General features: G+C 34.3%; 1 protein-coding gene across 1 annotated transcript in view; it reads left to right on the top strand.

The window, feature by feature from the left end:
* MUC19 (mucin 19, oligomeric) overlaps positions 1–25,700 on the top strand; it is a 158,577-nt gene that overhangs the window by 44,724 nt on the left and 88,153 nt on the right. Inside the window, exons 40-51 of the mRNA XM_064369823.1 lie at positions 161–193; positions 576–620; positions 9,332–9,370; positions 10,883–10,981; positions 12,816–12,914; positions 13,112–13,180; positions 13,799–13,896; positions 14,096–14,162; positions 14,796–14,870; positions 15,617–15,682; positions 21,835–21,936; positions 22,169–22,270. Of these exons, the coding sequence (XP_064225893.1) occupies positions 161–193; positions 576–620; positions 9,332–9,370; positions 10,883–10,981; positions 12,816–12,914; positions 13,112–13,180; positions 13,799–13,896; positions 14,096–14,162; positions 14,796–14,870; positions 15,617–15,682; positions 21,835–21,936; positions 22,169–22,270 (894 nt within the window). The remainder of the gene's footprint in view (positions 1–160; positions 194–575; positions 621–9,331; positions 9,371–10,882; positions 10,982–12,815; positions 12,915–13,111; positions 13,181–13,798; positions 13,897–14,095; positions 14,163–14,795; positions 14,871–15,616; positions 15,683–21,834; positions 21,937–22,168; positions 22,271–25,700) is intronic.

Here is a 25,700-nt window from a genome sequence, read left to right as displayed (position 1 = left end):
GAAATGTATAAACATCTGATAAGTGAACTTAACTGTTACATTTAATCATTTTATTTGCATTCTGGAGATCTCGAAACATGTTTAAATACATATGATTAACCTCATCTGTCAATACCAGTTTAATGTACATTTCCAATTATTTGTCTTCTTCTTTGCATAGCAATTACACTGGTTACCAGTAGCCCAGGCACAGGTAAGCTATAACATCTAAGCCACAGCTTAATCAATGGGGGATTTAAAAAAAAACACCCAGACTTCCTATGCAGTATTATGTTTTTGCAATGACACTTTTAGAAGAAATAGACAAAGTAAGTTTTTTTTTTTTTAAAGACAATTTCTTTAGAGAAAGCTTTTGGGAAAAAAAAAATTATACCAAATGTTAAGGTTTTGTGACCTTTTACTCGTTGTCTGTAAATTTTAAAACTAATATTTGGGCTTCTGTTCACCTATATGATCAATTTTTCTGATACGGTCATTTCAAGTTGATCCATTTTATATATGACCATAGATATTCTTGTAAGCATAATTTCCTCTGTATATAAAACTTATTTTTTCCATTGTTTTCTTAAATTCAGCAGCATCCGTTCCAGGGATTACAATATCAAGCAGTGAAACAACAGGTAGGCAAATCAGAAGATCCATAAGTGATGAATAAAGTTTTGAATAAAAGTTTGTATATGAAACATTGAACCACTGCGTTGGAATCAACATCAGTTTAATTACACATTAAAAATATTTGGGTTTGAATTTTCCCTCTGACCATTCAGACAATTCACCTAGTTTGTTTTTCTATTTTATTTTTCCACCTAAATTAAAAAATTCATTGAGTATGTTTCAGTGTTTTTAATGTAAAAGAAAATATGAGGAAAAAAGAATTTGAAAAATATGGCTAGCAGACAATTTAGCATTGTGACTCTGCATGTTATTGTTGTTTATAATATATAATCGTCACCTGTTTTTCTTTAAGCTAATTAATTTTACAATTAGTAAGATGTCAGTTTTACTCAATTGAAGATTCACATGCATAATGTATGTCATTTCTTTCTAGAGCCTATGTTTTTGAGAAAACTGTCCATGGATTTCACCCTTCCAACTCTGCATTATTTTTCACATACTCACTTTCCTATACTTAGGGTCTTTACCTCCCAATTTAGCACTATATCTCTTCTTTTATTATTTATTAATTTAACAAGTCTTAAATGAATACATTCCTTAAAGTCACAGACCATGATTCGCTATCCTTGTAGTCCCAATTGTACCTAGTGTCAAGGTACAGAATAGTTCGCACGCAGTAAGTATTTACAGAGTGAATGAACTCTGTTTTTTCCCTGACGAAAATTTATAACTCAGCTTTAGAATTTTAGCACAGAATTTCTGGTGAAGGATAAACTATTTGTTAGCTATTAGTTATACTGATAAATCCAACAATTCATACATTTCACTCATTAGAGCTAATCTTCAATATAAAGATACAGTATAAACCCAAGACAATTATTGGATTATAAATTGATATTATAATATAGAATTATGACTATAATTTTGAACATTTTGTAAATCTTAGTATTGTCCATTTTTAATATATATTTATATTAAAGAGGTAAATATATATGTATATCTTATGCATCAGCCATCATAGTGCACAATATAATTAAAAATACCGACAACAACATGCTACTTCCTGTCAAACTTTCTCTTGTGTTGAATACCGTTAGCAACAGAAAGCATTACTGAATCTTTTCAATGTAAATCTCAGAAAGCCTAACACATCTCAAAACTGTTTTTCTGCCGTCTGTAATCATAAATTCATTTCCCAAGGCCAATAGCAATTTCATCCCAATAGTTTTTTGAATGATTTCATATACACCACAGAGTAATTTTCTAGCTACATATTACCTCAGTCACAAGCAGTGGACCGAATTCCTAATTCTCAGCCTGGTTCTATTTCTAAGATGATTAATTTAGTTTGGTTACTAAGCTCTCCTTTAGTCAAAGTCATTCATCAGCTAGTAAAACTTTTGAATCTTGTAATCATTTAAAGAAATGCATTTTTCCTTGATTTGATGAATTCCATAGATATGCATGAATCAAAAGCAGTTTAGATAACTATTTTATCTATTTCTTCAGTGTTGTGATGATCATATCTATATCCTGTATCACAATACTTACCTAGAACTATTAAAAGTGTTTTAATTTTTCTAGCTTATATATAAATATGTATATTAATATATAATATATAAAATATATAATATAATTTTTTTAATATAATAATTTTTCTTATATATAATAATTTTCTTATATATTTTTTCTTATATATAATATAAATTTTTTCTTATATATAAATTTCTTCTTATATATATAATATATAAATGTTTTCTTTTCGAACACCTGGTTTTGAATGTAATATCCAATTTATTTTGTCAACACTTTGTACTGTAGCAAGCAAACTTTCCATGGAAAACAGAAGATCGTGAGTAGATTACCCTGCTAGGGTTTTTGTGAGCAACTGATGAAGTTTTAGATGTAATATTTTGTCTCATTTACTGTAAAATGCTATAAAAATCTTATCAATCATGTTCATGGCAGCATTTTAAAAATTATAAATCAAATGCAGAGTTGAATTGTAGGAACGATTATCTGGGCGATTTTTTTCCTGAATTCATTAAGTATTATTTATGACTTTCGTACTTTGCCTTACTGAATCCTAAAGTTTTATTTAATTTCCCTGAAATTCTGGTAGATATTTCATGCTCTGTAAGTATAATATTAATAATTTACTAAATACTATGTTAGTACTATATAGAAAGATATGCTAAAAATAACTTTTATTTACCTCTTTCTAGTCATTACATTAAATATTTTTCATTCAGTATCTGATTAAATCTTAATCCTCTGATTGTTATTCTCCACAGTCCTCCTCATATAATCATTTTGTAGGTGAGGAAATGCAAAAAGCTTAAGTAACATTTTCAGAGTTGTAAGGATAAGAGGGAAAAGGACTTTCTGACATGATCTAGGGAGAAGTTAGGATTGGTTTTCTTTTCTTGTTATCCATGAAAACCTGAAACTGTAGTCAATGTTATTCTAAAATCAGGGGACAAAGAAGTATAAAAATATTTATTTTTTTATCTTAAAATTTTCCAATTGTGCCACAAAATGTGTTTGTTTCAAATAAAGTTAGTCATGTAATCCCAATGTGCAGAAAACATTGAATATCAAATGAATAATATGTTCCCAGCATTTGTTAATAATACGTATGTAGCTTACCTGGAACGGATTAAGAACTGCTAATTTTCCAGATAAAGTGAAGCATACAAAACTTTAATTAAATTTAAGTTAAATTGGTCAAATTTCAGTTAAAAAATAATGATTAGTGTTAAGAATTAGTGGTAATTCTTAATTCCTCATCTTTTCTGAGACTATGACCATACCATACTAAACAGATGGGAATTTAGAAATCATTCAAATAATGATTAATGTAATTTTCCTTAAAAATCTGTGACTTGAGGGCTTGGATCCTACCAGTTGGTCTTCTTTGTTGATTCAATTAACTGGAAATCATAAATAGTCTACTTCAACTAGTGCTAGGGACTTGGATGGAGTACAAAATATTCAAAATAAAATGTGATATTTCTGAATTTTAATAACTATGAGATGACATGCCAATTTTCTTCTGACTGAGGATTCATAGTAATTTACATAAAGTGAGGATGGTAATCAGGAATCTCAGAAAGCACTAGATAAGTGTTTACTGATAGTTTTATTTCAGACCTCTAAAGGAAAAGAGTCACATCTATTAATTTTCGTTTTTCACGTAAGAATAAAACATTTTTCTTTAAGAGACACCAACGTATTTTTTCTTTTTAAACTTTTTTTCTTTCTCTATTCATCCAGTAAACATCATGCCATTGTGGAAACAAAACAGTTTAAGGTGTTGCCTTTTAGAACTCTTTTTAGAAGAAATAAAGGCCTAAATTTGTAAAGCAATTGCCTTGCACAAATTGTAGGCTTGAAAGATGCATCGTATTTCTTTTACTGACGTTGGTGGTTTAAAAGTGGATTTGACAAATTGTGATGAATCCATAACTGCAAAATGATTTTTGTTTTTAAGTCTTCTAGTGGTAAATCTCACTTGATCAGTGATGAGAACGATGAATCCCATTTTTGTTTTATTTTAAAATAAGTATTTGTACATCATCACTAGCAAAGGTTTTTGTTTGTTTGTTTCAAAATATAGTATGCATCAACCAAAAATATTTAGAGATTGAAAAGTAAAAGTTTATATTTCAGATATTATATAGGCAAGAAGACACTTCATTTCAAATATGTATTGCCTCTCAATGAACTATCTATAATAAATGGAAGGATTTGTTTCTTGGATATGGGAACCTGTTTGATTTTGGAAAATGTATTAGTGCTTTTCAGCAGAACCAATATGATAAGTGGGATAAATTAACTTAGTCAAAACTTTCCTACTTTTACATTTTTCTTTGTCTTCAAATAAATCAATTTAGCATCAAAACCTATAATTCTTGAACACAAAGGTAAGATTTATTTTAGAGTCTCGGCAGGGCAGTAGGGTAGGGGGTGCCGGTTTTTGCCACTAACTTGTTCTCTGGATAAAGTGCTTTTGATCAAGTACTGGATTAAACTGTAATCTTGAATGGAAGAGAAGGTATGACTTCATTGTTGAATAGTCCTTAACTTTTTGGTTGAGGTAAATAGAAGTAAAGTATACTTTTGAGGAATTTAGGAAAACATTACAGAAAACTTTAAGGTGAAAGGTAAACAATATGCAAACTTTAATTTCTCCACATGCTTTCTGTATCTATTTTCTTTTCTATACAGTAAATGCTGTCAAAGAGCTAAAATATCCCGAGAGATGCCTAACTGTTCTAATAAGCATGCTATTTTTAGAAGAAAAATTATGCAGTTATAGGGCTTTTCCTCTTTAGATTGGCTGATCTTGATACAGAGCTAATAATTACTAAGTGCTACTCTGTATATGACATATATTATCTGATTTGATACAGCTAATTCCCTGAAGTGGTGCCATCATTTCCCCCTGTTTACAAATAAGTAGATGGAAACACAAAGAGGTAGTTAAGTTATACCTTCAAGGTTACTTGCTAATAAGTTGCAGAGAATTAAAATTCAGAACATATTTTCTAGACTCTAATCCTAATGCTCCTGTGTTTCCATGTTTAAAGAAGAGGATGAAGTTAAATTTAATTTAAATCAGTTATCAAAGTAGCAACATGTAATTGCAGATTCTGATTTCAAATTGGGACTTATGTTAAAATCATAGATTGTTTAGTAAGTTTATATTACAACAAACAAAAAAATCCCTTCCTTGAATGAATACATGGGATACTGACGTATAAAAGTAGTTTTCTGTTACACCTCAATGTGATCTGTTAAAAATAGATATTTACTCAAAAATGTAAAATCTTAGAATGTTACAGCTATAAGTTACATATAAATTTTGTTTATACGATGTGCTTTTTTTTTAAAATTGCATTTTAGGTTTTGGGGTACATGTGAAGAACATGTGAGATTGTTGCATAGGTACACACATGACAGTGTGGTTTTCTGCCTTCCTTCCCATCATCTATATCTGGCATTTCTCCCCATGCTATCTCTCCCCAACTCCCCACTCCCCGCTGTCCCTCCCCTACTTCCCCCCCGCAGACCCCAGTGTGTGATGCTCCCCTCCCTGTGTCCATGTGTTCTCATTGTTCAACACCCGCCTGTGAGTGAGAACATGCGGTGTTTGATTTTCTGTTCTTGTGTCAGTTTGCTGAGAATGATGGTTTCCAGGTTCATCCATGTCCCTACAAAGGACACGATCTCATCATTTTTTATGGCTACATAGTATTCCATGGTATATATGTGCCACATTTTCCCTGTCCAGTCTATCATCAATGGGCATTTGGGTTGGTTCCAAGTCTTTGCTATTGTAAACAGTGCTGCAATGAGCATTTGTGTGTGTGTGTCCTTATAATAGAATTATTTATAATCCTTTGGATATATACCCGTGATGGGATTGCTGGGTCAAATGGAATTTAGCATCAATTGTAGAAAAACATTTTCATCAGGAAAAGGGAGATAGATGAGTGTAGTGGAATGTGGAATTAGAAAAATAAGAATTTGAATCCCTCCCCTTAAAGTCTGACCCTGTTTTAAGTCCCTCAGCACCCTGAGGTTTGGTGTTGTCATCTGTGAAGTGGAAACTAATAATAATCTCTACATGGAAAGATTTGAGAAAACAGTAAATGTGATAGTGCAGTTTGGTGTAATACATAGTAGTTATTCTGTAAAGGCAACTCTATTATTGGTTAATTTTATAAAGAATAATTAGGTGAACGAGTTTATATTTTAGTTTGGGAGTTTAATACCTTTTCAGTTACTAATCAGAAACGTACCACTTCTGGATTAAAGCTACTTTTATGAATTTTTAATTTTTTTCAGAATAAGATATTTTGCAAAAGCTGTAGACTCTGTAATACTGAATTTGTTTGTAAGGGGAAATACTACAGAAACTCCTTCGGCTTATCTCTCAGACATATATTTTAAGTAAAATAAAATTCATTGAAAAAATGCCAAAATATTTTTTCCTTATAAAAACTAAAATGATTCTTAGAAGTAATTTAAAAACTTAGTGGTAGCTAGAAAATTAATTGAAAACCTTTATATTAAGTTTATAGAAAGGTGAAACACAAGTGGACAAAGCCACTTGGAAAAGCTTCTAGGGCGGACTATCATACTACCGTGTAGGCACGTAGAGCTTTCAGTGTTTCGGTAGAGGCAGCTCCTCCTGTTACTCTTTATGTCTTGTCCACAAAGAAGCTGCTGCATTGTAATTGACAGTATCAAGTACTTCCAGCATGTATGTTCATTTGCAAGTAATGGAAAAATCAGTCGAAACTGTAGTGGTATGGATGTCAAAATTAATGAGAATGGGAATGCTGTCTCCCATCAGGTTGGTAATTATACCCAGAAGAAAAGTGGGTTCTCATGTTTCCTGTTAGTAAAGGCTTATCCCTACTTTTATTGCTGTATCGATAATTTCAGACTTACATCTTCTGAAGTTCATTCGTGGGAGCTATATCATAGTAGCCTGACTGGAATGTACTCCAATCTGTGCCTAGCTTAGATAACTCTATGACCCTGATTAAAGATCAGTCCTCAAGATGCACATGAGCATATTGCCATCTCAGCAAGATCAATTATAAGGAAAGGCCTATAAATATGTTCGCTTGTGCATATGGTGAAAATAGTGATGATCAGTACACTACCACCTATGGTGTGCAGCCATGTTCTTGAATCCATGTTGATTAGAGCATATTTATTTAGATGTGTAAAATTTGGAGATTTTATTTCATCTGATAATGCTGCTTTTAATTAAATGTAATTGTCTTCAATTTGAAAGTGCTCAGATTGGATCACTGGAATTCCATAAGGTTAAATCAATGCTGGGAAATGGAGTCTGCACCAAAATCTTTGGGCGTATCTGGGTCTGTCTATTCTTCCACATCATTCTAATCTTGATAGTCTCTATGGATCATGGCATAACAGTCTTTCTATGCTATCCTTAGATCAGCAAGTGATTTTAATTCAAATGTGCAACTATTGTGCTCATTAGTGAAAAAAGATATCAAGATCCGAATTGTACAGTTGGTAGAGTCTGTGTGCTACCAATTTTGAAAATTCTTCTCAACTAAACCTTGTCAGCTCTTGAAAACTGTCACAAAAACTTTCTATCAAACTACTTACCATACTTATTTAAATATCCATTGTGTAATTTGAGTAGACAGGATATTTTATTATTTACTTCATATTGTATTCTACATCTTCTAGTCTAATTTTTAATATTTCCATTAACAAGATGAATGGGTGATTAAGAAAACTTGAAAACTGCAAGAAGTGTGTGTTACATATATATAGGAAGAATAACATAAAAAGCAGTATGGGTCACAGTCCTAGTTACTTGGTGACTTACATTTGAGGCCTAGTTTTATCACTAACCATCAGCGATCTTGAACAAATCACTCAACTTTTCTGATCTCCATTCTTTATAAAAAACTGGATAAAATATTTTGACTCCATTCATTTACTCATTGATTCATTTATTCTATGGACAAGTATTTATCAGGCTCTTTCATGTGCTAGGCACTCTTGCAGGCCTTGGAGATACTAAAGTGAATTAAAATAGATGTGGTTTCTGCCTCTATAAAGCCTAGGGCCTAGTCAGGAATATGGTTATCAATTAAGTAATTACAAAAACAAATGGAAACTTACATCAACACAAGAGCTATGGAGTACTTTAAAGGGCATGGGATGAGAGGGAGGGGATTTAATCCAGTGAAGGAGCTCAGAAAAGACTGAAGAAAAGGTGATTGAGTTGAGAACTAACCAATGAAAGCTTAACTAGGAGAAGAGGGGCAAAGAACCATGTTCCAAGTACAGACAACTGCAAACAGCAGGTAGAAAAGATACAAAGGCCAGTGTGGCTGGATGAGGAGTGAGGATCAAACAGATTGTGTGAGAAGCTTGTTTATCTCCTTTTTTTGAAGTTCCAAAACACTATAAAATTGCAAAGTGGTATTATTTACATAAAGTAAGCAATGGATTCCTATGGATTTTCAATGAAAATTAACACTGAAATAGAGAAAATATCTGACTATTTATTATTTATGAAAACCCTGAATTAATAAAGGTTTATTTTTAAGTGCACAGGTCCTCAATAAACATTTGATGAGCTTTAATCATATCCCTGGCAATGGGCAGGTGTTGGGAATACAAGTTAAAATATGGCCTCTTCCTTCAGGAGTTCGCTGATACCCCACAACAGCTGTTTAGAGTAAATTCAAATTTATTTTCACAAACCTGCTATGTCAAATCATAAACATAAATCTTAAAAAAATTTCTCCTTTTCCCTCCAAACCCTTATAGTCTAAATGCTACTCAATAGAAAAATATCCAAGATGCAGACAACCAGAAGCTGAGAAAAGTTGAAGAGACCATAAACTGCAAAATAAGCCTTTGCTTAACAGAGAACGTATTGACCTTGTTAATATACATTCCATTTGCTTTGTGTTTAGTAGAATTCAGTATATGTATATGTGTGTGTACACATGCACACACATATTCATTGGAAAGTACATCATGATGTATGTTACTATATTAAAAATGAAATACAAATTTATTAACTCTAAACACTAAATAAATTACAAATTACTCTGTATTGAAAACTATATAACAGCAGAGCAATCTCTCTAGTATTTTTTTCTTGAGGTTGGAAAATTCACATCATTTCTGTTTTCCTTTTCAGGAACGACTCTAGGTCCTCTCACCAAACCTTTTACTACAGGTCAGTATATTAATTCCTGGTTTTATATGTTAAATAAAAATATCCAATAGTATAAATTATTAGTAACTTTGGGTTTTTAAGAAACCATTTATAGGACAGTTTGGCCTTAGCAAAAATATTTCAGACAAGTAGTTTACTAGGCTTTTACCACTGGTTTTAAATTTTTCTTAAAAAACATTGAATTTATTTTGGGTCAGTTTATATTGACTGGCTATAGAAACATGGTTTCTATTTTGATTTTCTTCTTTCTCATTAATTATTAATATAGGATGTACCACAGTAGCGAATATCATAAAATTTTTTTAAAGAACATGGGTTATACATCTAATAACATATGTTATGCTCTTAGGTGTTTCGAGTTTAAACATGTGCACATCTAATAATATATGTTACTCTCTTTGCTGTTTTAAGGCTGAAAGTAGCAATTAACTATTTCATAATAGTGTTTCTTTATGGTTATTAAGCCCCAGGCAACAGTGATTAGGGCAAAGGATCTGCTTATTTTATTTTTTTAATTTTAAAAATTATTTTTTAAAATGAGGGTACATAGTAGATATGTACATATGTGGCATACATGAGATATTTTGATATAGCCATGCAATATGAAGTAAGCACATGATGGAGAATGCAATATCCATCCCTTCAAGCATTTACCCTTTGTGCTCTAAATAATCCAATCATATTCTTTAAGTTACTCTAAAATATATAATTATTATTGGCTATAGTCACCCTATTGTGCTATCAAATAGTAGGTCTTATTCATTCTTTTAAAATCTTTTTGTACCCATTAACCATCACTACTTTTTCCCCACCCCTCACTACCCTTCCTAACTCTGGTGACCATCTTTCTACATTCTATGTTCATGAGTTAAATGGATTTGATTTTTTTAGATCTCACAAAGTAAGAACATGTGAGGTTTGTCTTTCTGTGCCTGGCTTATTTCATTTAACATAATGATCTCCCATTCTATCCATGTTGTTGCAAATGACTGGATCTCATTCTTTTTTTATGACTGAATGGTACTCCATTTCCTATATTCTTTATCCATTCATTTGCTGATGGGCACTTAGGTTGCTTCCAGATCTTAACTATTGTAAACAGTGCTGTGGCGAATGTAGGAATGCAGATATCGCTTTGATACATTGATTTTCTTTGTTTAGGGTTTATACTCAGCAGTGGGATTGCTGGATCATATGGTAGCTCAATTTTTAGTTTTTTGAGGGACCTCCAAACTCTTCTCCATAGTGGTTGTAGGTTCTGCTTATTTTAAAACAGTTATTTAGACAAATGTATGAAGGCCTAGTGTGACTCAGTTCAAGATACAGAAAGCTATATTTGTGAAAAATTTAAAAAGGCTATGATATGAAAACAAATTCTTAGGGGACTCTAGGCAGAAAGTCACTGGTTTTATTGATTATATTTTCTATGATAAAATTGATTAAACAGTTAACTCACCACTTGGTAACAAAGTTCTAGTAGACTTTAGATGAGAAGTTTATGTTTTTTTTCAGGCATTACTGAAACTCCATTTTCCATCATCTCAACATCTGAGAATGCAGCCACAACACGAGCAGTGAGCCCCACCATCACTCATGCTGCGGGCATGGCAGGTAAATTCAGTTCAGAACAAAGTATACCAGCCTCAACTAAGCAACTAACTTATTTTGAAAAATATTGTCCTGAGTAACATTTCCTAAAATTAGTTGCTTAGCTGAGTCTTGTTGAACAAACTCCTTTGCACACAGAAATGTGTTAAAAGCCATTTCTTTAGTGTATACATAGAACTATTTCTCTTTATGTACTTGCTAACTAATCCATGGCCTAATTTTATTTTTTTCTACATTTATTTCCCTTAGCAATTTTCTTGATTTGAAAGTTACAACTTGAACACTTTTTGGAATAAGATATAGTTTACATAAAAAATAATGGTTTCAAGGATATAATCAATGCACAATAGCACAAATTAAGAAATTGGTTCATTCCAATTAGATCAGTAAACTTAAATTTTAGCGTGATGACCATTTAGTTTACGTTTCTTAAAACCTGCATCAAAATTACTTGGGTAATAACGATAAGTGAGAATCAGCTATCTCTTTTGGTTATGAGGCAGTATGTATAAAGATTTTGAGCAGGACTACTCCAAGTTTGGTTGACAGATGGGTAGTAGCCAGATTGTTACTGGTTTTTGAGGTAGTAAGAACTGAAACAGAGACTAAGCACTTAAAAACATAGCAATTTTACAGGATGATTTTTATGTCTATTAAATAAAGACTTGTGTTTTGTATGGTTTTACTTTTAAAAATTTCATTTCTCTATTTTTTTTTTTTAATGGAGTCTTGCTCTGTCGCCCAGGCTGGAGTGCAGTGGTGTGATCTCAGCTCACTGCAACCTCTGCCTCCCAGGTTGAAGAAATTCTCTTGCCTCAGGCTCCTGAGTAGCTGGGACTGTAGGCACTTGCCGCCACGCCCAGCTAATTTTTTGAATTGTTTTAGTAGAGACGGGATTTCACTATGTTGCCCAGGCTGATTGCCAACTCCTGAGCTCAGGCAATCCGCCTGCCTCCGCCTCCCAAAGTGCTGGGATTACAGGTGTGAGCCACTGTACCAGGCGTCATTTCTCTATTTTTATGGCCTCTTTCAAAGTATTCATCTAGGACAGATTGCAAATTTTACAAAATTGTTCTTTTGCAATGGATTGTTCAAGAAGCACAGATTAGAATATTAACTGTAGCTAGACTGCTTGAATTTTGGCTCCTGGATCTGCTGTCAATCAACTGAGTGACCTGGAACAAGTCATTTAATCACATCTAATAAATAGGAATAATAATATGACTAGTTTCAGAGGAATTTTAAAAGAGTAAATGAGTTGGTTTGTGTAGGGTCTTTTTTTTTTTTTTGAGACGGAGTTTCGCTCTTGTTGCCCAGGCTAGAGTGCAGTGGTGCAATCCTGGCTCACTGCAACCTCTGCCTCCCGGGTTTAAGTAATTCTCTTGCTTCAGCCTCTTGAGTAGCTGGCACTAGCATACCCGGCTAATTTTTGTATTTTTAGTAGAGATGCAGTTTTGCCATGTTGGGCAGGCTGGTCTTGAACTCCTGACCTCAGGAGATCCACCCAACTTTACTTCTCAAAATACTGGGTTTACAGGCACGGGCCACTGCGCCCGGCTGGGGCATTTTTTAAAATTCTATTTTTTATCAAAAGTAACTGGTGTCCCTCCTGCCCCAGCAATGAGAGGAGAGGAGGGCATCATACCCAGGGAACGAAGCAAAGGAGCTACAAGCCCAGGAAAATCGGGCAAGTCAGGACACATGCTTTAGTACCTGTTAAATGGGTAGATAATCAAAGTATGTATGCTGCTCAGGAAGCTTTAAATTTGACTTGAATTGCCTAGTCTTTTCCTTCAGAATCACCATATGTTGAAGTCACTGCTACTGTGTTTGTCAGGTACAACCGGAGACTCCATGGGCGCAACCACAGGAGCAAGCAGGGAAAGCACACCTGGAGCGTCAGGCACTGGAGCCACCAGCCCTGGGAACCCAGCAGGTAAGACAAAGACTCTTGTAGGGGGCTGTAATTGGGGTCCAATACAAGATTTGCCAAGACCCCAGAATACGATAATGAGATTAGATAAAGATAACTGAGAACAATATTTTAGGAAAATGACCTGAAACTATGAATATCCTGAAAGAATTTTTTTTTTCATAACTATCATATACATTAAGCACCATTATTCTTCCAAGTAGGAACAACTGGAGGAGTGGATGCAGCCACCACTGGAACTGCTGGTGAAAATACATCTGGGAGAACAGGTACTGGAGGAGCAAAACCATCATGATGCTGTCCTGTAGACACGTGAGCTTTCTGCTCAAAATTTAGTCAGAAACAAGGGTTCTTGGGGAATCCAAACATTATGTAAGGCTGTGTGTCCAGAAGACTGGAACCATTCCAACAAGTATATGCTGTATACCTAATACTGTGATAGATGCTCTGTGGAATACAGGAACAGAATAGAGCCATATATTTGTTCTCAATCCACTTCACTTTGGAGAGGAAGGAATAAATATTCCTACACATGTAGATGATAAAGACTAAGAAAGTTAGAGTTAATTAAGCAAATAAAAGGTACATGCTGGAGCGTAGGGCAATTCTAGTAAGAGTCTAGATAATTCAATGTTGAACTATTCAATGTTGAACAGTGAATTATCTGCATGATTACTATGTTTTACTAAGAAAGACTCCTTTATTGAAATCAGTACAATATCAGAGTTTCCTAATTTATCTGATTTAACTTGAACAATAAATTATCATGACATTTATGAGAGAGATTCATTTTTTAAAGGAAAAAAATATGTATTTCAGGTGACTTTCATAAGGATTTAACTTTCTTAAGCAGCCATTATTATTTTTTTCCATGATAAAAAAATTAGGCACACCTGGGGTATCATCTGGAGCAACCCCTGCAGTCAGAGGTGGTAGTACCCCTGGAAAAGCAGGCACTGGAGCCACGGTTTCTGGTAAGATCGACCAGGCTGGACCTAATGTTTCAGAAGCTCCCAGCCATGACTCCCACACTAAGTGATGCTCTGTAAACTCAGGGTAGAACTAGTATTAGAATGCAAGGCTGAGGAGAGTTGGAGGGATAGTTTCTTTCACTTCCTTTTTCTGGAAACTTCCAAGTAGTCATAGGAACAGAGGTAATAACATGCATACCTCTCCCCGTCTTGGTTTCTGCAGGCTCCACCACTGCCAGCCCTGGAGCCTCAGCCATAACCTCTGAAAGCAGCAAAGCAGGTAAGTAAAAGGGAAAATCGGCGAGTGTGCAGGAGTAAAATGGAGAGTGTGGATCTGCCCACATTTCCTCTATTTAGCAGCATTGTAAAGAATGAGAATTGGGGTTAAGAAGCCCAGTTGCTGACCACCGGTATTGCAGGTAGTAATCGGCCATATGGATTCAGACAGAAGTTCCTATTCTGGAACTTCTGAGCCTGTCAGTCTGGAGTGGGGCTAGGATTATGGTTGGCAATCCTAACTACAAATTAGAATCAACTAGAGAAATGTTTGAAAATACATATTGAAGAATCCTTCACAGACTAATTGAATATGTATCCCTGGAAGAAGGGACCAAGCATTGAGTATTTTTAAAAGCCTCATGGATCCCATATGTAACCTGGATTGAGAACCATTAGGCTCATATATCTGAATATTAAATGAATAATAAACAAGCTTATTTACAAGAAAGAAGTAAATAAGCACTCTCAGGGATTCCAACAATTGTTTAAGTTTACTATGATCAATTTTTAGAAAGAGTGAACCATTTCTGGAAATGAAGAAGTATAAACAAAAGATATTTTGGAAGCAGAGAGTAGCACCCTCTGTTCTGCTAAATCAAAGGTCATGATACATATTTATTGTTTATTTTGAAAGGAACTACTGGACCCTCAGTGGGTGAAAACACTAGAGCCACAAGCAGTGAAGTGACACCATCTGAAGGCATGTCAGGTGAGTAGAGGACGTCATTCCAAGACCATGGCTTTTGGTGGAAAAGACAGTGTTTCATCAAAACTCAGCAAATTTTACCTAGTATAAATACCATCCAAGAAAAGATAGAATGGTATATAAGTGATTAACATTTTTAAGAAAAATTTTAATTTATGTTGTCTCCAAATTTTTCCTTTAAAACTACTACAGCGCTAGGTTGTCATAAAAATGTATATACTCTCCCAATACTGTGTTTCTCAGGTGTAACAGGACAGTCTGTTGGAACTACTGCTGGATCTGACAGTGAAATCACAACTAGAACATCTTTCACTGGTTCCAACCCACCTGGGAAACTCACCAGGCCAACCCTGGGTTCACCTGGCATCACAAACTTAGTTGGAAACTCAAATTCTTATAAGTTTAAGTGAATTTAGAAGGGACATAATTTACAACAAATGATCATGGATAGTTTAAGTCCTATGACCCCTTACCCCTCTAAAGAAACCTTGAAATTTGTTCAAAGAGTATTTCTTCATAACCATTTATGTAGACTAAGGTTGCCAGAGAAAATACAGGATACCGATTACATTAGAATTTCACACAAATCAGGAACAATTGTTTTTTTGATGAGTTTGTCCCATGCAATGATCAAAACACAGTGTTTATTGTTTGTCTGGAATTCATATTTAACTAGGTATCCTGTATTTTTATTTCATGATTTTGAAAACTCTGATGCAGACTGAGCACTTGTTGCTCTTTTCAATTAGGAACAACTGAAGGGAGAAATGTAGCCACCGCCGGAGCTGCTGGTGAAAACACTTCTGGAGCATCAGGTATGGAAAGAGCATCATCAGAATGAATCCAGGCAGTAGAAGTGTAATTCTTTTACTTAAAATTTTGTCAGAGACGAGGTTCCCTGGGGAATATAATAATCATTATTTGTGTAATGTCAAAACTGCAGAAGATAAGAAAAAAATCAAAAAGTATTTGTTGTGTGTCCAACATCATCCTGGGTGATACAGACAACATAAACGAGGAGTAGAGCAAGGTATTTGTTCTCATGGAACTTCATTTCTGATCAAAAGAGATTAATATTTACAATACACACAAAAACAAAACCATGCAAGGCAAAAGATAATCAAAGTGGAGGAATTGTTCTATGACACACATTAGAATAAGACTTGAGAGGCAAATCTAGTAAAGTGACTGATTAATTTGCTTAAAACAACAGAATTATTCTATTTTGAAAAGAATATATTACAATCACTGTACTCTGAGCTATGTCTATATGCCCCAACTTGAACAAAAACTGAAAATACAGGGAAGCTGAGTGAAATTTTAAGGATCTATTCAACTGCAAGGGAATAAAAAGCAGTTATCATTCAGGTTTTGGGGAAGTAGAATTAAAAACAAAATATTCTTCAAACCCAGAAACCCTCTGAAAAAAGGTAGTAGAGAATTAAATACAGGTTTATTATTGATTAATCATTAAAACAGAATGTGATACACGAGAGGCAGTCTGTTAAGAGAGTGCAAAATCAGAGATATCTCACTCTTTCAGAATATATACCCAAGCAGATGCTACTGACTATATGCATGTTCTCAGTATAAATGATAGCAGTCTTCCAGTAGGAGGACTTGGGAACACCATTTATTACACATAGTTCATCCTAAATTCGTCTCTGGAAATGAAGCAGGTGAGTAAGTTGTTCACAGCTAAATCTGTGAAGAACCTTTCTTAACCTAATTTCAAGAAATCAATGGGGGGATAAAAACAGGAAAATGGTGGCTACCTAAATTAGAGTCTACAGATACCTCTTTCTTCAAATCATAAAGATCAAAACAGAGCCCACACCTATGGTGTTTAGAGGAGACAGAGAAGAGCAAAACTCCGAAAACTGGGAACGATGGCTCTGCGGCTCACAGTGGGGCTGAGATTTAGGTAAGGGCATCAAAGAAAATAGAGAAGTATAGCGAGGTCCTAATAGCAGTAGAATACTATTATTCTAGTGTTTCAGTCAACTGGAGTGGAGCCTCAGAAGGAAAGATCCCCCAACCTGAGTGGAAAATAGTGACAGAAAATCTGGGACCTGGCAGGTCAGAGAGCCCTCATGAGTGGAGTTGGAAGAGTATCGGAAAATGCATGGAAGTCTTTGGAAGGGAGAGGAACCCTTGGAGCCTGGGTGTCAAAGGAAAAGCAAAATATGTAAAAATAAGGGTCTCAATAAAACAGGATAATAATGAAAGCATCAGAAGACAGACAAGGAAAAAGTGCTGCTTATAAAAAAAGCTCCCTCACTGTAAGAACATAAGAGGGAGCCCTTTATCTGAGAAATCTGGGAAGCCAGCCTGAAGCCTATCTGCTGCCCCCTGCATAGAATCTCCTGCTATTACTGGCCCACAATGAAAAAATAGTAATAATGAAGAAAAAAATGAAATTCCAATATTGAGACACAGCTCTTCCTTTGTATAGATTTTCAAAAACTTTGCAGCAACAGCAAGCAAATTCTAAATATCTAGTCATGAAGCCAAAGAATATAAAAATGTAACGTAAAATAACTAAGGAAACAACCGCAGCTACAAAGAGACATGAAAATGACAGATTAAAAATTAAGAGTGGAAATAGACAAACAGCAGGAAGATGTTAAATTGGAATTGATGAAAACCCAGGAGAAAAATTGAAAAGAAAAATCATCTCAAAAGAAGACCAAATAGCAACGTGCTCCACTGAGAATAAATAAAACTGAAAATACAGCAAGGATATTAGCGGACAGAACTGAAAAGATGTTGCCTATCCCTGAAATATTGCAGACACTTTCAAAAAAGGGTATAATGGGCTAGAGAAGGTTATAGTTTTAGGAAACAGGCAAAAATATCCAAAAAATACATTATCGCCATTTCTGGAGAAGGAAAAGCAATGAAAGAGAACTAGTATTTAAAATTATAAATAAGCAAAAAATTTTCTTAGTTTAGGAAAAAAAAAACCCTAAATCTATGTAGTGAAAGAACCTACCATATATCTGGAAGAATTAATCCTGAACAGTCAATTATGCAAAGTGTTTTGAAAAACAATTGGATTTGCTTTACTCAGAAAGCGGTAAGTAGTACAGAGAATTATTTAAATCTCATGAGCTAAGTACAAGAAGCTTAAGTTTACAAAAAAAAAGCATTCAGGAAGAAACTAATATTTAATTATTTTTATTAAAATCAAAATTAAGGAATCTTTTAATGTAATTTATAATATTAATAATAGATCTAAGGGAAACTAACAACCCACAGAAGCTAAAAAGGTATTTGATAAACATTAAATAATCATTTCTGATGGGAAAAAACAGATCACTCAAAATAGTGGGAATGAATGAATACTTCCTTAAAACAGGGCCAGGTGCGGTGGCTCACGCCTGTAATCCCAGCACTTTGGAAGGCTGAGGCAGGAGGATCACCTGAGGTCAAGAGTTCGAGACCAGTCTGGCCAACGTGGTGAAACCCCATTTCTACTAAAAATACAAAAATTAGCTAGGTGTGGTGGTGGGCGCCTGTAATCCCAGCTGCTTGGAAGCTGAGGCAGGAGAATCACTTGAATCTGGGAGGTGAAGGTTGCAGTGAGCGAAGATCACGCCACTACACTTACTCCAGCCTGGGCAACAGAGTGAGACTTCAACTCAGAAAACAAACAAACAAACAAAAACTAACAAAAAACAATAAAGCATATATACCTCAGCCACATATGTAGCATCTTAATGAGGAATTTCTAAACCTATTCCACTAACTTCAGTAACAAGGTAAGGAGACATTCAATCATATTACTATTTAACAGTTTCTGGCGTTATTAATAAATTGGATTAGATAGTAATTGAAAGCATATAATTTGAAATAGAAAATATTGAACTATTTCTATTTACAGATGATATAAAAGTGTACCTGCAGAACTCTAGAGAATCAATGGAAAAACTATAAGCAGTAAGAGAATTTAATAAGGTACCAAGACACAAGATTAATCTGTAAAAATTAATAGTCTTCATAAATATAAATAATAAATTAAAGTATATATTTGAAGAGAGAACTCCAATTTATGTAAACAACAAACAAGATAAATTACCTTGGAATAATCCTAACAAGATAAAACTTAGGTGAGGAAAACTTTAAAACTCTCCTTAGTGACACAAAAGCATTTTTGACCAAATGGAAAGGCAACCTATATCAGTGCGCCCAAAACCCCTTCAAGTTTTGCTAGAAGGACTCACAAGACCCAGTATAGAATCATACTCATGGCTATGATTTATTGCACCAAAGGATACCAGCAAGATCAGCAAAGGGAAAAAGTACATAGAGCAAATCAGAAATTAGAATAATAGAAGATGTGAATTGAATTACACAGAAAAAGGACTATAAATGATTCTTAATCCTCTGAGAAAATGATCAACTTCACACGAGAAAAATGGAAATCAAAACTACACTGAGATACCATTTCGCACATTTATATTGGCAGAAATCCAAAAGCTTGACGACAGCCCCGTTGGCAGGTCTGGAAAGAAACAGGTGGCGCTGTGCACATTGCTGGTGGGAGCACAAAATGTTACAGCCCCGTGGAGGGCAACTTGGCAAAATCTCACAGAATTACAGACTCGTTTATCCTTTGACCCAGAAATCCCACTTTTAGTGCTCCTGAAGCCAGACAACCTTAAAGTACAAAATAATGTATGTATAAGCTTTTCATACCAGCATTGTTTTTTTGATAGAAAGGTTGGAAACAACCCATCAAAGATACATTGAATAAAAGAGGACAAAAAGCAGCACTAGGTCATCCTAACAGAAGAGTGAGAAAGATCTCTATGTACTGATCTAGTTACTTTCAGAATTTATTGTAAAGGAAAAAAAAATCAGAATTGTGTCTACCCTTTATACCTTTATGAAAAAAGAGGAGTGTATGTGTATGTGTGTGTATACATATATGTATATATGTTTTGTAAGGATATGAATTATATACACATATGCAAGTGTGTATACAAAAAACATGGAAGATAAACTGAAAACTAGTAAAAGTCATTACTTATAGGAAAAAACAAGAACAGCAGGATTTTGAGTTCTCTGAGTATTCTTTTAAATACAGTTTTGGCTTTCAGTAAAGGAAAATGTCATATGTATTTTTAAAAACAAAATTAAAATGAAAAAGCAAACCCTAAAACTGAAAACTAACTGAACCAAGTGAAACTCATTGAATATCAAGTTATAATCACATGGAGAAAATAATTATTTCACATGACTTTAAAACACAATAATCAGACTGTATATGCTAGTGTTGTATATTTAAATGGCAAAAAGATTGCTAGGAAATTTTAAACTTGATTCAATAATTTTCTTCTTAGTAGTTACATTAGTGTTCTCACCTTGAAATTTTTTTATATATCACAGGATAAAACAATTAGTAGTTATATGAATATTATTAGAAATCAAGATTTTCAACTTAAAAGAAAAGAGATACAATAATTAAATCTGGGCTGGACCTTGTGCCTCACACCTGTGATCGATCCCAGTACTTTCAGAGGCTGAGGTCAGTAGACTACTTGAGCCCAGGAGCTTGAGACCAGCCTGGGCAACATCGTGAGACCCCCCCCACCTCTACAAAAAATACAAAAAATTAGCTACACATGGTGGTACATGCCTGTATCCCAGTGACTTGGGAGGTTGAAGTGAGGGAATCACCTGAGCCCAGGAAGTTGAGGCTGCAGTGAACTGTGATTGCACTACTGCGCTTCAGCTTGGGAGGAGTGAGATCCTGTCTCAAAAAAAAAGAAATAATTAAGTAAATTTCTGTAATGTTCCATTTGAGTTTGGAAATATATATATAAACTTGTGATATATATGTAATTTATAATTTATGTAAATCTAAATATATGATATATAGAAAATATGTATTTTCATATATTAGAAATATATACAAATTTATTATAAATATGTGATATATACTTCTAATGTATGGAAATATATATCTTCCACTATAATACATTTGTTTTCTATATGTTTATCTTTATATCTTCTAACTCTGGCCACTGAAATGGCCTGAAAGCATTGGTACCCTAACAGTAGTGTGCACCCTTTGTCACCCACTTTGGGCTCCTAAATTTCTATGTTCACTCTTGCTTGGAGAAATGGTTAATTCCAGGTCTTGGGCAAGAAAAGTTCAAGGTGAGCTTGGGACTTCTTAAGTCAGAAAATGAGGAAGTATTCAAAGAGTAAGGAAGCTCTGCTTAAATGACAAGGGCACTAAACTGCATGAGATCCTGTTGACCAAATTTGGAGAATTTTGAGCACTGAAAAAATAATTATTTGTAATTGATTGAGACACACTTATAATATTGAAATATACATGCCTCCAATGATGATTAATAAAAAGAAACAATCACAGCAACATTTGATAATGTTGGCAGTGACTATCATATCAAGTCCTTATTCTGAAGTTTGGTAATTAAAGGGAAAATTAATCAATTATCAAGTATTTCTTATTAGAAACTATGGATCAAGATATTCAAATAGTTCCAGTTGATTAGAGAAATCTCTCTTTTTGAAGAAAAATTCCAACCAATAAATGTTGAAAAAAGACACAATTGGAAAAATCATTGTTTTGAAATCCTGAATTAAAGAGACAAGGAGCAAAATAAATGCTGAAAACATTAGGTGAAAGGTTGACTGGGAGCTGGATGTTTGTCTGATGCCAGATTACTTGCTAATTGAAGAATCAAAAAATCCTTTGCACTGGAGAGTTCTGGCTGTCACCATTTAAACCTAGTGATCCAACATAGCATCACTGATAGTAATAGTGCCTTATCATATTAATGTGTATACCCTTCCTGAGCAAGAAGTCCTAATATCACTAAACCGAGTAAACATTATGAGTATAAATATACTGGAAGAGATTTCCAAATTGTTTCAGGTCACAGTGATTGAATAAAAGCAAGTTTCTTAAACTGTTTGTTTTTTCTGAAAGTGTCAGGCGCACCTGTGGTATCACCTGGAGCAACGTCTGGCGTTCCAGGTAGCAGCACCCCCAAGGAAGCAGGCATTGGAACCACCAGTCTTAGAAACGCAGGCAAGTCGGGACATGACTCCTTAGCAGTTCTCAACCCTGCTTTCCTCAGCAGGGTGTGATGTGGACCATTGGTCAGGCTATAACTGACATTAAATGTCAGAGCATAGGGAAGGCATCTGGAAGATGTCCTTAATGCACTATGCTTTAGAAATCTCAGTTCTGTGCTATTAGCATGGAATAGGGACCAGTACTTTTGCGGCAGTGAACCTGAACCATTGTTGTTCATAACCAGGAACCCCGACAGTATCTGCTGCCTCAACTACAAGTAGCCCTGTGAGTGAAAACACCAATGCAGCCTCAGCCACAGCAGTGACAATCTCTGGAAGCAAACCAGGTAGGTAAAATGGGGACCCAGCACTTGCAGGAGGCAATATAGGATGTTCATGTAATACGGTTCCTCAAAATCAATGTCATGCTATTAAGTAAATCACTTAACTTCTGTAACCTCTGTTTTCTTATCTGTAATGTGTGGGTCAAAGTGATCTACTTTGTGAGCTTGGGATGAGGAGCCAAGGAAATAATGAATAGTGTACATCAAAGTACATTTTTTAAATGTGGAAAGGATCATCATTTTTATCAATACAGAAAAATGAACATTTCTGTAATTTTTAGTTGGAAGTTAATTTAAATGATAATTGGTTATTTCATCACTTAAGAAATTCTGTGAATGGGTCCATTCCATTTTTGCCTTTGCAACGGGTACGGCTGGAATACCAGGTGGTGCGCTAGTGGAGGTGAAATGACATCTGGGTGGTCCAGCAGTGGTACCACCATGGGTTCTTCAAATAAACCAGGTGAGACTAGCGAAGCACTAAAAGGTCACGAAAATGGGATTGAGTGTGGAAACCTGTTTATAAAAGCTTATTCAGTAGGGTATTCTGCGAATTCATTGAAAAGATTGCCATTGCATGCTTTGTTATTCAGTATTTATGTACCATTGGGGTATCAATTAGTGTAATACCTGAAATCACAGATAATAAAAATGATCTGATAGTTTAGATATTTTCCATTATTAAACTAGACTAGTGCTGTTTTTTAAATCTGATATTGTCACAAGACCAATTTAGAAATCGCTGGAATGTTACTTGATACAACCATAGTGGAGTTAAGTGAAAAAAGAAAGCGATAGTGATCCTCTGACACTTTATCTCATGGTTGGTCCATAATTGTTGTTTTTGAGTTAACAGTTTCTAAAGATGTGTTTACTCATTTTGTTATAATTTCTTTGTCTAAGTTCTGCATTTTCCACACAAAATCACTTAGACAACAAGCTAACATAATTCAAAATAGGTTAAAAGTTCGAAATAATTACAAAACACTGTTAGTTATTTTTGCAGATCATTAATTGATTATATGATTTTCCCATAATACAAATATTTAAGAGTTCAATAAATTCTTCTCTGTCTCAAATAATATAATATGCTGTTGGGCATCAAAAGTTTATCTTACATCAGCAAGGATATTTAAATTTCAAACTGGAATTCTTTTTTTTTTTTTTTGCAATCTTTTGCAAAACTTTTTGCAATCTTTTGCAAAACCACTATCTTTAATATTAGAAATTTTTGTGGTTTAAAGTATTAGCATATTTTCCCATATGTTCTTTACTGAACAGAGATCTAGAACCTTGATGAATAGCTTTCCCCATTTCTAAGAACAATTTGATAAGTAACACTGCCTTCTGAATTGTTTAAAAATTCAGAAATCAGTTTTCTTCCTAAAACCTCTACACATGGGTTTTTGAGTTTTCTTTTCTGGAATTTACAAATAGGGCATGTCTATAACTCATTTGCTCAAAGCTGACCTGTTGAGGAAATATGTAAGCTCTGCAATGGGTGTTGCAGATCCCTTGCTAAACATTGTTTGTGTCTCCTAATATTTGTTTCAAATGACTAAAGAGATAGATTACCAATCAATTTATTTATTTATATTTAAATACTTCTCAGAAAATAGCCAAAAAAACTTGCCTGAAAAATATAAGGGTAGGATAAAATATTAGTAGATAAAACCATTCTTATATCTTCATTTCTATTGGCTATATTTAATACAATATTGTTGATAATATAAACATATGAAGCAGTCATATGTTTATATACTTATGTATGAATTATCTTAATCTGTTTTAACAAAAGTAAAAATGATAATCAGAAAAAAGTATAGAAACTATAAAAATGGGCAAAATGTTTTCACATTTATTAACTTACTTGAATCTTACAGATACCCTATGCAGTCAATAATATATTAGTAATTATTCATTTTATCTATGTAAAATCAATGTGTTTACCACAAATTCACAGAATGAGTATGTGCTGGGTCAGGGCCTAGATTGTTGAATCTTCATCTAATCATCTTTTACTAGACAGACCACCAACATAGTGAATTTCTGTTAAAACTAGAGAAAGATCTTGTAATATTGCCTATTTTTGTTTTTAGTTTTGCTCCTAGTGCCTAGCTCAGTTCCTGGTTTGGGTACTTGATAAATATCTGATGGATGTTTGGTAAATAATTCAATAAGTCAATAGTAGCTTCCAGTCTGGTAAAAGATGAAGAGGTTTTATTCTCATCAATGAGATAAAATAACAGGTCATATGGAAGGGAACCTTATGGAAGGATTGGAGCTGTCAGGAGGTAGTAGATTCTTTTCTGCTCCACTCAAGTAGTGGAGTTTTGCTGGAAACATGTACCCATACACACACAGACACACCACTCTACAGATGCATGTCTCTGCAGATCCAAGGTTTCCGTCTTCATCTGGTTCCTTAGGGCTATTCTTGCTATATTAAGATCTTCAGAACTAGAGTCTTCTGGGTGATACTGGATTTCCCTTTATGCTCACACCTGATCTCTGAGTCTTCCCCATATTAGAAAATGTTACCATCACTGACCCAATTCACTCAGGTAAAAATATTATTGTTTTCCTTGATGGCTGTCTTTTTCGTTGTACCTTCCATATCTAAACAAGTCCTGTTAATGCTACTTCTGATACACATCCTGTCCCATCCACTATTCTTAGTCTCCTTTATCACAATTTTAGCATAAGCCACTCATAAATTATCTGAACTTCTGAAATCACCCCAAAATTGGTCTTCTTACTTCTATTATGCACTCCTTGCCATGTATTTTCTACAGAGTGTAAAAAGGGATTTTAAATGCATATGAATTCTATGCTATTTCTCCCCTGTTAAAAATTATAGCCCCTTGCATTTAGAAAAATCTTCAGTCTTTCTCCCCTAATTCATAACATTTTGCTTACTCCTACATATCTGGCCTTACCTTATAATATTCCCCATCTCATCTCCCATTATCCAGTCATATTCAACTTCTAGCTCTGCTTTTCCAGCAAGCGTAGTTCCATCAGCCTTACGATGTTTGTACTGGCTGTTACCTCTGCCTGGAATGCCATTCTTCCTAGAGCTTCACTAGCAGGGTGCTTCTTGTTATCAGACTTCAAAATAAAGATATTCTCAGAGAAGCCTTTGCTAATCAGGCAATCTAAAACAGAACATCCCATTTTCTCAGTATCAACTCATTTTATGCCAATGCTCTGAAGCTTTTCTTGTTTGTGAATTTGGTTATTGGTTCGTTAGTTATTTTATTTATGTCTACCTCTCTCTTTCTTCCCACTAGAATGCCCTATAGGGCATTCCCTTAGAACAGCTACTTAATCTCTATGTGCTTTAGTGTCTATTCCATAAAAGAAAAAAGTAATATTGCAAATCTCGAATCTCAAATAGAATTATTCTAATGGTAAAATGAAGTGATACTTA

This window comes from Aotus nancymaae, unplaced genomic scaffold (genome assembly GCF_030222135.1).
Source record: "Aotus nancymaae isolate 86718 unplaced genomic scaffold, 86718_ANA_hifiasm-v0.15.2.pri h1tg000092l, whole genome shotgun sequence".
Lineage (NCBI taxonomy): Eukaryota > Metazoa > Chordata > Mammalia > Primates > Aotidae > Aotus > Aotus nancymaae.
This window is presented reverse-complemented; position numbering and strand designations above follow the sequence as displayed.